The sequence below is a fragment of the Myotis yumanensis genome, unplaced genomic scaffold (genome assembly GCF_028538775.1).
Source record: "Myotis yumanensis isolate MYYU_CA2020_CCGP unplaced genomic scaffold, mMyoYum1.0.hap1 SCAF_2, whole genome shotgun sequence".
Lineage (NCBI taxonomy): Eukaryota > Metazoa > Chordata > Mammalia > Chiroptera > Vespertilionidae > Myotis > Myotis yumanensis.
Window position 1 is genome coordinate 102,563,887 of NW_027223753.1, and position 14,573 is coordinate 102,578,459.

Here is a 14,573-nt window from a genome sequence, read left to right on the forward strand (position 1 = left end):
ATTTAACTTCAAATCTCATCAATATCTTGGTTATTAAAAATTAGTACCTTGTACTTTTCGACTTCTTCCTCAATTTTTTCAACAACAGCTGCATCCAGAATTTGTAAATCACATGAAGAACGAGACAATGTACTGACAGGATGTCCCTTTAGCCAAGTAATAATTTCTTGAACTTTCTCGGCACTACATTAAAAACAGTAATTGTTTCACATTTATTAAAACTTTATGAGGGCTTATACAAAAGGCCTGATATAAAAAATTCTGAGGGTTGTAAAATATAAAGACATCAAATATGTTATTAAAAATTAATCATTGTGCCGAAACCGGTTTGGCTCGGTGGATAGAGCGTCGGCCTGCGGACTGAAAGGTCCCGGGTTCGATTCCGGTCAAGGGCATGTACCTTGGTTGTGGGCATATCCCCAGTGGGAGATGTGCAGGAGGCAGCTGGTCGATGTTTCTCTCTCATTGATGTTTCTAACTCTCTATCTCTCTCCCTTCCTCTCTGTAAAAAATCAATAAAATATATATAAAAAAAAAAAATTAATCATTGCATTTAATTGGGAATAATTATAAATCTAATATAAACATGAACATGTTAATTCTCAGTAATTTTCTAAAAATTACAAAATTAGTTCAAAAGTACTTTTATATAAATTAAATAAAAAAAATTATATTAAGATCTTAAAGCAAAAGGAAAACAATACAAAACCCTCTCCCCAAAAGTAATGTAAATTCCTGATAAACTACTATTGTACCTTTACTGGAACCACTAAGATGAACTATGAGGCCATAAATGCCACACATTTTGCTTACCCATTCTCATTTTCTCCAGGCCAAATGTCATCTTCATAGAATACATCCTCTTGGCTATTTTTGGCTATATAACTAAATAGTTCTGGAGCTCTAGCCAAACAAACAAACAAACAAACAAACAAAATACCACTTTAAAAATATACATATGGCAAACTTCACATGAACTTCTGATCAAACAATTTTGGACCCTAAGGGAATATATAAAATATATTGAGGACTGATTATTATACACAGAGTATTAATAAGGGAGAGAGACGAAAATATTTGAAAATATTGCCGAAACCGGTTTGGCTCAGTGGATAGAGCGTCGGCCTACGGACTGAAAGGTCCCAGGTTCGATTCCGGTCAAGGGCATGTACCTGGGTTGCGGGCACATCCCCAGTGGGGGATGTGCAAGAGGCAGCTGATCAATGTTTCTAACTCTCTATCTCTCCCTTCCTCTCTGTAAAAAATCAATAAAATATATTAAAAAAAAAAAAAGAAAATATTTACAGGCCTACAAAAACCTCACACTAGGTGAGGGAGAAATGACTCAATTATCACTTACATATTAACTTCAATTACTGACTCTGTTCTCCTTAGATCAAAATGGACAAAAATAATATCTACAGGTTGATTTTCTAATTTTTACAACAAAGCTGGAGCATGCCACAAATTAAATATATTAAAAGAGTCATCTGATATTTCTCAAAACTCCATTGTTTTCTTTATAGTGCAGATTGAAGGTTGGGGTGTGTGTGTATGTAGTGAAAACACTTTTCCCTAGTTAATTTCTAGAACACTGGAAGTCAATTTTCCTCTCCACATCTGTCCTCTAAGAAAAAGGCTGAAGGTCACACCTCTCAGGGAAACTAGCCAGTCTCAAGGGAAAGATATACATATAGGTAGTGACATTTGCAGGTCCTCTGCAGAAATAGGCAAGGTCTACCCTGCTACCCCACCAAAACAGACTAAGTATCTAATCAGCTGTTTAGTGCCTCACTCTTAAATATGATTGGACACCTAAGAACCACCAACAAGTAAAAAAATACCTTTAACATGAAAGGAGAGATGAACAACAACAAAAAAAGGCAATTTGTAAAAAACAGAAAATATAAACAGAAGAAGAAACTCTGGAAGTAATATCTTCAGAAAAATGAAAGAAGATATTTCACTCATTACAAGAACAAAATATTTAAAAAGGAATGCTAGAGAATAAGGACATACTTTTAAATGAAAGATAAGTGAGAATTTTAAAATGATATAAGATGCAGTTAAAGAAGTCTCCAACAGCGTAGAACAAAAGTATAAGAATACAGTATAGAGGGGAGAGGATAAGGTGGCAACGATGGCAGTGAGAGAGTGTGAGTGAGTGAAGGAGCGAAAGGGGAATGTGTGCACATGTGCGGTGTGTGTATGTGTGAGTGAGGGACAGTTAGATCCTGCAGGAGTCTTGGGGGCTGGCAGACTGGGCTCTCCTAGATGGTGATCCCCTGCTACCGCTGCAAGCACTCCTGTGGCAGCTGGCTGTGACACAGAAACCATGCCATCTTGAAGAGAAGAGCTGCTGTGACTAGGAGCCCAGCCTCACTACCACCCAGATTGGCCTCAGACACCATCCAGACCTTGCAGCAACTCCAGTCAAAGACCTGCTACCTCATCTGCAGACCCACAGACTCTGGGACTCCAGCCTCCCTGGCTGCAGGCTCCTGTGAGTCCCGGTGTGTGCTCCTCTTCTGCCAAGCCTGCTGCTTCAGCCATAGGCCCTGCGCCACTCAGCGCCTGGACCCTTTGGTGAGCCTTGGAGTGCGTGACCCTCCCGCCAAGCTCGCTGCTTCAGCCACAGGCCCCTTGCAACTTGACAACTGGACCCGTTGGTGAGTGTTGGCATATGCGCCCCTCACACCAAGCCTGCAGCTTCAGCTGCAGACTGCATGCGACTTGGTGCCTGGACCCCTTGGTGAGACTTGAGTGCGTTCCCCAATGCAAAGCACACCACAGGTTCCTCCCCCCCGCATGGACAGAGCTGTCACATGGCGCACGTACTACCCCCAGCGCAAGTCAGTGGTGCTGGTGCTACCTGGTGTGCCCAGCCACAGGTCACAGGACCATGCTCCATGTGTGTGGCCTTGGGTACTGGGCAGCACAGTGAATTGCATGCTGGAGGGCTCTGGGCACCCACAGGGAGTCGCATACCAGAGAAACTGTGCATGTGCCCTCGCTGACCCCGAGAATATGAAGTGGGCCACTGAGAGACCAGAACTGGGGGGAAAGGGAGTACAACTCAGAACAGAGACAATAAGGTGTGAAATCTCAAGGCAGACACAGCCTCCGGTCTAGGGAGTGCCAGATCATTGAAATGCTAGGGACTTTAACACCTCAGACTCCAAGCAGGGAACCAAAGGCAGGAAAGAGACAGCAAGAATGGGGGTGGGTGTGAGTGGGGGACGGGACGGGGACAAAGAAACAACCCCCAAAGTAAAAAAAAAAAGAAAAAAAATCGCCAGAAAAGGAATTAAATGAAATTGAGGCATGCAATATGTCAGAAAAAGAATTCAGAATAAGGGTCATACAGTTATTACACTGGCTGTATGAGAAAATCAACAACCTATGTAAGAATCAAGTGGAGCCGAAACCAGTTTGGCTCAGTGGATAGAGCGTCAGCCTGCAGACTGAAAGGTCCCGGATTTGATTCCGGTCAAGGGCATATACCTGGGTGCCGGGAGCCGGTCCATCCTTGCTGCTTGACACTGTCGCTGCAGGAAAGAAACATCTGCACAGCATATGTTTCAAGGGACCTGGCATATAGCATATTGTTCTTAATATGTTTTCTCTCCTTAGCGCCATGTGTTTTAACCAAGGTCACCTCTCGGTGGGGATTTTTCCCTGAGGTTAGGGAGGAGATACAACCCCTTAATTAAGTGCCAGGCGGGTAGTTAAGCTACATAATCTTTACTCCATGGAATGGAGATAAGAAACGCCCTAACCTTTGGAATAGAAATTGACAGGATTAAAATCGGCTGGTATAAATACGGATGTAACAAGACAATAAACATCAGATCCTCATCAGATCCAGATCAGATCCCGACCAGAACTTTGGCTGGAGATCCTGGCTAGAGGTCCTGACTAGGCTGCTGATCAACTGAAGGCTGTCTTCATGTCATTCCTTCTTCGCTGACTCCGTCCACACCTTTGGGGACCCGTGGACCTGCTGGGGTTGGACCCCAGCACCTGGGTTGGGGGCACATCCCCACTAGGAGATGTGCAGGAGGCAGCTGATCGATGTTTCTCTCTCATCGATGTTCCTAACTCTCTATCTCTCTCCCTTCCTCTCTGTAAAAAATCAATAACATATATTTTAAAAAAAAGAAAAGAATCAAGTGGAAGTCAAGACTGATCTAGCTACAATAAAAAACACAATGGAAGGTTTCTACAGTAGACTAGAAGTAGAGAATCAAATTAGTGAGAAAGAAGACAGAGCAAAAAAACACACTGAATCTGAACAGCAATTGGAGAAAAAAAACTAGAAACCAGGAGGAGAGCTTAAGGGAGCTTTGGGACAACATGAAATGAAGTAACATCATATAATAAGGGTGCCAGAATGACAAGAAGAGGAGCAAGGATTAGAAAACCTATTTGAAGAAACAATGACAGAAAACTTCCCTGATTTGGGGAAGAAAAAGTCACACAAGCACAGAGAGTCCCAAACAACATGAACACAAAAAGACCCACACTGAGACACGTCACAAATACAATGGCAAACGTTAAGTACAAAGAGAGAGTCTTGAAGGCTGAAAGAGAGAGACAGAGTTACCTAAAAGGGATCTCCCATTAGATTATCAAATGATTTCTCAACAGAAACACATCAGGCCAGAAGGGAATGGAATGAACTGTACAAAGTGCTGCAAAACAAGGGACTAAATCTAAGAATACACTATCCAGCAAGGAAATAATTAAAAATTGAAGGTGAAATCAGGAGCTTCGCAGGCAAAAAAGGCTAATGGAGTTCATCACAACCAAGCCAGCAATGCAAGAAATGCTAAAGGGACTGCTGTAAAAAGAAGAAATAGAAAGGGTAGAAGAAACACAGGAATAAAGTACAGAAATGGCTACAAACAAGTACCTATCAATAATAACCTTAAACGTAGATGGATTAAATGCTGCAATCAAAATACATTGGGTGGCTGAATGGATAAGAAAACATGACCCATATATCTGCTGTGTACAAGAGACCCACCTCAGAGCAAGGGACTCACATGGATTAAAAGTGAAGGGATGAAAAAATATTTTTCAGGCAAATGGAAATGAAAAAAAAAAAGCTGGTGCAGCAATACTTATATCTGACAAAATAGACCTCAAAGTGAACCCCATAACAAGAGATAAGGAAGGCCACTCCATAATACTAAAGGGATCGATACAAGAGGATATAACTCAGGTGAACATATATGCACCCAATGCAGGAGCAACCAAATACATAAAATAACTCCAGGAAGATATCAAGGGAGAGATGGACATCAATCTATATAATAAAAGCCTAAATGACCGTTGTGGTGGAATGACCAGAATGATCCATGGCTATGATGCGCACTGACCACCAGGGGGCAGACGCTGAACACAGGAGCTTCCCTCTGGTAGTCAGTGCACTCCCACAGGGGGTGCGCCACTCAGCCAGAAGCCGGGCTCATGGCTGGCGAGTGCAGCGGCGGTGGTGGGAGCCGCTCCCACCTCCGTGGTGGCGCTAAGGAGCAGCGAGCGCGAGAAGTAAGGAGCAAAGCAGGCGGGCAGTAAGTGCGAAGGGTCCTGGACTGTGAGAGGGATGTCTGACTGCCGACGTAGACCTACTCCCCGCAGGTGGACATCCCTGAGGGGTCTTGGACTGTGAGAGGGCACAGGCTATGCTGAGTGAATCCCCCCCCCCCCAGTGCACGATTTTTGTGCACCAGGCCTCTAGTACAATCATAATAGGGGACTATAATACCCCACTGATATCCCTGATAAATCCTGTAGACAAAAAAATCCACAGGAAACAGCAATCCTAAATGACTCACTAGATCAGAGTGACTTAATTGACATCTTCAGAACATTTCACCCCAAAGGTAAGGAATATACATTCTTCTCAAGTGCACAAGGGACATTTTCAAAGATAGATCACATATTAGGAAACAGGCAAAGTCTCTTCAAATTCAAGAAGAATAAAGTCATATCAAGCATCTTCTCAGATCACAATGGCATAATATTAGAAATAAACTACAATAAAAACAATCAAACAAATTCAAACACTTGGAGGCTAAATAGCATGTTATTAAACAATGACTGGGTTGCCAAAGATATCAAAGAAGAAATAAAAACATACTGGAAACCAAAGACAATGAAAACACAACAATCCAAAATCTATGGGACACCACAGTGAAAGTAGAACTGAGAGGTAAGTTCATAGCATTACAGGCCTACCTAAATAAATAAATAAAAATAAAAACTGGTAATAAATAATTTAACTCTACAACTTAAAGAATTAGAAAGAGAGCAACAAAAAACCCAGAGTGAGCAGAAGAAAGGAAATAATAAAGATCAGAGTGGAAATAAATGACATAGAGACCAAAAAAACAATACAAAATATCAATAAAACCAAGAGCTGGTTCTTTGAAAGGATAAACAAGATTGATGAACCTCTAGCCAGGCTCACCAAGAAGCAGAGAGAGAGGACCCAAATAAACCAAATCAGAAATGAAAGAGGCGAAGTAACAACAGACCCCACAGAAATACAAAGGATTGTAAAAAAATATGAACAACTCTATTCAAACAAAGTGGTCAATATAGAAGAAATGACATATTCCTAGAAAAATACAACCTTCCAAAATTCAATCGGGAAGAATAAAAAAATCTGAATAGGCTGATAACTATGGAGGAAATTGAAGCAGTAATCAAAAAGATTCCAGCAAATAAAAGCCCTGGGCCAGATGGCTTCACAGGGGAGTTTTACCAAACATTCAAAGAAGAACTAAAACCTATCCTCCTCAGACTATTCCAAAAATTTCAAGAGGAAGGAACACTTCCAAGTTCTTTCTATGAAGCCAGCATACAACTTAACAAAAGGAAGATAAACAATCCAATCCAAAAATGGGCAAGGGTCCTAAATAGAACACTTTTTGAAAGAGGACATACAAGAGACATAAGAAAACATGCTCAAAGTCACTAATCATCTGAGAGATGCAAATCAAAACAACAATGAGGTACCATCTCACACCTGTCAGAATGGCTATCATCAACAAATTACAAGTGCTGGTGAGGATGGGGAGAAAAAGGAACACTCTTGCACTGCTGGCGGGAATGCAAACTGGTGCAGCCACTGTGGAAAACAGTATGGCGTTTCCTCAAAAAATTAAAAATGGAACTCCCATTTGACCAAGTAATCCCACTTCCAGGAATATATCCCAAGAAATCAGAAACACCAATGAGAAAGGATATATGCACCCCTATGTTCACAGCAGCACAATTTACAATAGCTAAGATTTGGAAACAGCCTAAGTGCAAATCAGTGGATGAGTGGATTAAAAAATATGATACATCTATACAATGGAATACTATGCTGCTATAAAAAAGAAAGAACTCTTGCCATTGGCAACAGCATAGATGGACATGGAGAACATTATGCTAAGTGAAATAAGCCAGTTGGAGAAAGATAAGTATCACATGATCTTACTCATTTGTGGAATATAATGAACAACATAAACTGATGAACAAAAATAGATCCAGAGACAGAGAAGCATTGAATAGACCGTCAAACTTCAGAGGGAAGGTAAGAGATCAACCATACATATAAGCATAACCAATGGACACAGACCACTAGGAGGGTGAGGGCATATGCTGGGGGGTGGGAGTGCCTGGGGAACAGTCAATGGGGGAAAAAGGAGAGACATATGTAAATACTTTAAACAATAAAGGATTAAAGAAAAAAAAGAATACACTATAGAAAAAGGATGAGAAGAGATAAAGGAAAGTAAGGAAATTGATCCAGAAGGTCTAGCTACAATCTGAAGTTCCAGAGAGAATAAAAACAGTATTTTCTCTCTCTATTTTAGCAAAGGAGCTCTACGACATAAAATTAAGTTTCTATGTGCGCTTCATAAAGGTAGTGAAGTAGGTAAACACTATGTTCATCTCCCCCCATGACAATTTCCAAATTGCAACTAATCTGTAGAACAGCCAACACTGAAAACTGCCTGAAGACTAGCTAAACAGATGTACTACAACAAAAGATATACAGAAGAAACCACATCAAGAATGGTAGGAAGGGCCAAAACGTAGAATGGGCTGGTCTCATGTGTGGCATCTGAACATTAGGAGGGGTATCTTGGATGTGGAGGTTCCCTCTGAGTAGCAAAGTATCCCAGTCACACCATGGGCTCCCCTAGACTAGAGACCAGTGTCAGGAAGAAAGTCCCCAAAATTTCTGGCTGTAAAAACCAGTGGAGATAGTGTATCAGCAGAACGGAGGGCTGTTGGAATTCTAGGCATTCCTCTTAAAGGGCCTGCACACAAACTTATTGGCAGATGGTCTCATTTTGTCTGAGCTCCAGCGCTGGGGCAGCAACTCAAAAGGTGCCAGGGACATACTAAACGGAACTGAATTGTCTAGTTCCAGGGTGAGAGTTGAAGGGGCAGCTTTCTCCAGACACAACGCTGGCATATGCCACTGTATTTTTTTTTTTTTTTTTTGCCACTGTACCTTTGCTGAGCCTTCTGCCACCCAGCCCAAAGGTGCAGGCTGAAGTGTTCACAGGAGCCATTGTTCCTTTGTAGAGCCATATCCCTACCCAGCTGGCAGGCACAGGGAGGCACCAAATCTGAACGACCAGTAACTTGGGTAATGCAGTTCACTCCTGCCCTGATGATTCCCTGAGACCACGCCCACCCAATTTGCAACAGGCTATATAACCTCTTTTGGCTTCAGTTACACAAAATTGGCTGGCCTTAGACAGCACTGGAGCACTTCCCAAGAGGCCCCAGAACTAACACACCTGTTGGCTGGCTTCAGATCACATCAACACCACCTAATCAGCTCCACAAAATGACACATTCAAAAAGAGAACTAGGCAGGCACCAGAGCACTGTTACAGCAAATCCTGGTACCTGTAGTTAGCCCCTACACAGCAGCTCATCAGCTATAGTCCCAGCCATTCCTCACAGCCAGACAAGACAGCCTGTGGGCCAACCCCACCCACTGACACTGCAACAGCAATCACATCTCAACTACAACAGAAAGGCCCAAACAGCCGATACAAGAAACACTACTGGAGCACCCAGCTAAGGTGATGAAGGAGACTATGGCCACTGGGCCCTACACGACACCTAGTATATACTAGTAAGGACACTCTACCAAAATTAGGAGACGTAGAAGATCTGCCTAATATGTAGAAACAAACACAGGGAAGCAGCCATACTGTGAGGACAAAGAAACATGGCCCAAATGAAAGAACCAGACAAAACTCCAGAAAAAGAACTCACTGAAATGGAGACAAGGAACATACCAGATACAAAGTTCAAAACACTGATTATAAGGGTGCTCAAAGAACTTATGAAAAGGTTAGACGAACTTGGTGAGAACTTTGACAAAGAGATAAGAAACATCAGAAAGAACCAGTCAGAAATGAAGATTACAATAACTGAAATGAGCATACATTAGTTGGAGTCAACTGCAGATTAGATAAAGCAGAAGATCAAATCAGCAACTCAAAAAACAAGGTAGCAGAAAACACATAATCAGAAGAGCAAATAGAAATAAAATTATTTAAAAAAGTAAACAGCCCTGGCTGGTGGTGTTCAGTGGTTAGAGGGTTGGCCTGTGCACCAAAGAGTCACGGGTTTGATTCTGGTCAAGGGCATGTGCCTGGAGTGCACATTCAATCCCTGGCCCTGGTTGGGGCACATGGGTGAGGTAAGAAATCGATATGTCTCTCACATTGGTGTTTCTCTCTCCCCCTGCCCTTCTACTCTCTCTAAAAATCAATGGGGAAAAAGTATCACTGGGCAGGGATTAACAAAAATAAACAATTGAAAAACCCACACAGAGATAATTTAAGGGACCACTGGGACAATATAAAGCATAGCAATGTTCACACCATACGGGAACCAAGAGAAGATAAGAACAAGGAAATGAAAACCTATTTGAATAAATAATGATGGAAAAGTTCCATAACCTGGTGAAGGAAATAGAAATATAAGCCCAGGAAGCATAGATAGTCCCCAACAAAAGAAAATGAACTCAGAGGCCCACACCAAGACACAATATAATTAAAATGCCAACGGTTAAAGACAGAGAATCTTTTTTTCTTTTTAACTCTCACCTGAGGATATGTTGTTATTGATTTTAGAAAAGAAGGGGGTGGGGTGGGGAAGAGAGAGAGAGAGAGAGAGCGAAACACTGATGTGAGAGAGAAACATCAATTGGTTACCTCCCATAGGAGCCCTGACTGGGTATCAAACTCGCAACCTAGGTATATGCCTAGACGGGGAATTGAACCAGCAATCTTTTGGTATATGGGATGATGCTCCAAGCAACTAAGCTACCTGGCCAGGGCAAAGAGAGAATCTTAAAAGCAGCTAGTTATTATAATGCAGCAGCTAGTTATTATAATGCAGCTCCCATAAGACTGCCAACTGATTTCTCAACAGAAACTTTGTAGGCCACAAGGGATGAAAGTAATAAAAAGCAAGAACATATAAGGAAGATTACTCTACCCAGAAAGACTATCATTTAGAACTGAAGGACAGATAAAAGAGCTTCCCAGACAAGAAAAGCTAAAGGAGTTCACCACCACTATTACAAAAAATGTTAAAGGGAGTTCTTTAAAATGAAGAAGAACATAAAAATAATAAAAATATAAATAATAAAATGGCAATTACATATTATAAATAATCAATCACTTTGAATGTAGATGGATTAAATGCTGTAATGAAAAGACAAACGGTGAATGAATAAGAAAAAAGACCCATATATATGCTGTCTACAAGAGACCCACTTCAGACTAAAAGACATACACAGACTGAAAATAAAGGGATGAAAAAAAGATATTTTTGCAAATGCAAATGAAAAAAATTTAGCTGGAGTAGCAATAGATATATTGGATAGACTTTAAAACAAAGGATGTATATAACAGTAACAAAGAAAGACATTTTGTAATGGTAAAGGGATCAATTAAAAAAGAGGATATAACCCCCTTTAACCTTTCCATAACCAAAATAGTAGCATCTAAATAAATAAAGCAAATATTGAGACAAAGGGAGAGGTCAACAATAATACAGTCATAGTCGGGGACTTAACCACTCTAGTGACATCAATTGATAGATCATCTAGACAGAAAATCAACAAGGCAATATGATAAATTAGACCAGATGGATCTGATTGATATTTTTAGGACATTTCAATCTAAAAGCAGCATAATTTATATTCTTTTCAAGTACACATAGAACATTTTCTAGGGTAGATCACATATTAGGCCACAAAACAAGTCTCAATTAATTTAAAAAGACTGAAACCATTCCAAGCATCTACTAGAATCACAGTGTTATGAAATGAGAAATCAATTACAAGAAGGAAACTGAAAAACACACAATGCATAGAGGCTAAATAACATGATACAAAACAATCACTGGGTTAACAAAATAATTGAGGAAGACATAAAAAACTATCATGAGAGGAATGATAATGAAAATACAACAAGCTTAAAAAATCTATAGGCCACAGCCAAAGTAGTTCTAAAAGAGAAAATCATAGCAATACAGGACTATCTCAAGCCAAAAAAATCTCAAAAAATTTAACCTTACACCTAAAAGAACTAAACAGAAATCAATAAACAAAACCCAAAGTGAGTAGAAGGAATAAAATAATAGAGATCAGAGCAGAAATAAACAAACTTGTGTCCAAAAACACAACATAAAATATCAATGAAGCCAACAGCTTGTTCTTTGAAAAGATAAAAAAAAAATGATAACACTTTCATCAGAGTCATGTAAAAGTAAGAGGACCCAAATAAATAATATTAGAAATGAAATATGACAGAAGCAAGAAGCAGCAGATAATCTAAATAGACTGATTATGACCAATGAAAGCAAATCAGTATTCAAAAAACTTCTAATAAAAGTCCTGAATAAGTAAATTAAAAAAATATTCAGAAAAAATTTAACACCTATCCCCCTCAAACTATTCAAAATTGAAGAGGTAAGAAGGCTCCAAAGCTCATTTTACAAGGCTAGCATTTCCCTGATTTCAGAATCATACAAACACATTGGAAAAATAGAAAACTACAGACCATTATCCCTGGTGGAACATAGATACAAAAAGTCTCAACAAAATACCTGCAAACCAAATTCAGCAAAACATTACAAAGATCATACTCCACGATCAAGTGGGACTTATTTCTCGGATTCAAGGATGGTTCAATATCCACATGTCAATTAATGTTATACACTACATAAATAAAATGAAAATAAAAACCACATGATCATATCAATAGATGCAGAAAAGGATGTGACAAAATCCATTATCCACTTATGATAAAAACTCTCAGCAAAGTGGGAATAGAGAAAACATACCTCAACATAATTAAGGCCATATATGACAAAACCATAGGTAACATCATACTCAATGAGGAAGAGGTAAAGCAGTTTTTCTTATGATCAGGAACAAAAAAAGGTTGTTGACCCCTTCTATTTAACATAGTACCGGAAGTCCTAGCCATAGCAATTAGACAAGGAAAAGAAATAGAAGTTACCCAAACTGGAAAATAAAAAGTAAAATTGTCATAATTTGCAGATGACATGATATTCTATGTATAGAATCCTAAAGATTGTAACAAAAAAAGTATTAGAACTGATAAATGAATTCAGCAGAGTAGCAGGATACAAAATTAATATTCAGGAATTGGTTGCATTTTTATAGTCCATTAATGAACTATCAGAAAGACAAATTATTTACAATTGAGTCAAAAAATAAAATACCTAGGAATAAATTTAACCAAGGAAATAAAAGACCTGAACTTGAAAACTATTAAGACATAGAAGAAAGAAAGTAAAGAAGATACAAATCAATGGAAGCCTGTACTGTGCTCATGGACAGGAAGAGTTAACATCATTAAATATCCATACAACCCAAAGCAATCTATAGATTCAATGCAATTCCTATCAAAATACCAATGGCATTTTTCACAGAACTATAACCTAAATAATCCTAAAATTTATATGGAACCACAGAGGACCTGAAGCCAAAGCAATCTTGAGAAAGGAAAACAAAGTTGGGGGTATCATGCTACCTGATATCAAATTATAGTCATCAGGCTATAGTCATCAAGACAGCATCTTCTATAATAATCTATAATAATAAAAGCATAATATGCTAATTAGACCAGACGTCCTTCTGCCAAGGCTGAGTCAGAGGCAGCTCGAATTTCATGCATTGGGCCTCTCGTGTTGGCATAAAAACAGACACATTGACCAGAGGAGCACCCAGGAATAAATCCAGGCATATATGGACAATTTTTGTATGACAAATGAGACAAGAATACACAATAGGATAAAGACAGTCTCTTCAACAAATGGTGTTGACAACATTGGGCAGACACATGTAAAAAATAAAACAACACCATTTTTTACACCACATACAAAAAGAAACTCAAAATGGATGAAAGATTTAAATGTAAAACTTGAAACCATAAGACTCCTAGAAGAAAACATAGGCAGTAAACTCTTTGATATCACTCTCAGTATTGTTTTTTTCAGTATGTGTCCTCGACACAGAAAAATAAAAGAAAAATTAAACAAATGAGACCACATTAAGCTAAAAAGTTTTTGCACAGAGGAAAAAAATAAATAAAACGAAAAAGACAATCTGCTGAATGGAAGAAGATATATGCCAATGATACATCCAACAAGGGGTTAATATTCAAATTTTATAAAGAACACAATTTAACACCAAAAAAGCACAAACAATCCAATTAAAAATTTTATAGAGGACCTGAATAGACATTTCTCCAATGAGGACATGAAAAGATGTTCAACATCACTAATCAACAGGGAAATGCACATTAAAATCACAATGAGACATCACCATAAACCTGTCAGAATGGCTACCATCAAAAAATCAACAAACAACAAGTGTTAATAAGGATGTGGAGAAAAAGGGAACCTTAATGCCCTATTAGTGCAATTGTAAATGGGTGCAGCCACTATGGAAAACAGTATAGAGGTTCCTAAAAAAATTAAAAACGGAATTACTATATGACTCAGCAATGCCATTTCTGGTTATTTATTAGAAGAAATCCAAAACACTAATTAAAAATACACCTCTATATTCATTGCAACATTATTTACAATAGCTAAGATATCAAAGTAACCCAAGTGTCCATTGATAGACAAATGGATAAAGATGTGGTACATATCCTATCTAATAAAGAGGGAATATGCTAATTGACCCTACACTGTTGCAAAGATGGCGGCACCCACAGCCAATAAGGAGGGAATATGCTAATTGACTGCCCCTCCCTCAAAGATGGCGGCACCCACAGCCAATAAGGAGGGAATATGCTAATTGAGTGCCCCACCCTCAAATATGGTGGTGCCCACAGCCAATAAGGAGAGAATAAGCTAATTGACTGCCACGCCCTCAAAGATGGTGGTGCCCATAGCCAGTAAGGAGGGAATATGCTAATTGACAGTCACACCCTCAAAGATGGCGGCGCCCACAGCCACAAGATGGCAGTGCCCAGCCCCCTCAGCCCCGCCTGGCC

At 39.5% G+C, this 14,573-nt stretch overlaps 1 protein-coding gene across 5 annotated transcripts in view; it reads right to left on the bottom strand.

Annotated features, from left to right (window-relative positions):
- The window catches only part of XRN1 (5'-3' exoribonuclease 1), a 218,737-nt gene that overhangs the window by 58,798 nt on the left and 145,366 nt on the right, over positions 1 to 14,573 (bottom strand). For all 5 annotated transcript variants that reach the window (XR_011470291.1, XM_070405900.1, XM_070405899.1 and 2 more), the window contains 2 exons: positions 814 to 903; positions 48 to 183 (listed from right to left, as the gene is read on the bottom strand). Coding sequence is in view for 4 of the 5 variants with exons in the window: in XM_070405900.1 (XP_070262001.1) it covers positions 48 to 183; positions 814 to 903 (226 nt within the window). In the remaining variant the exon portion in view is untranslated. The remainder of the gene's footprint in view (positions 1 to 47; positions 184 to 813; positions 904 to 14,573) is intronic.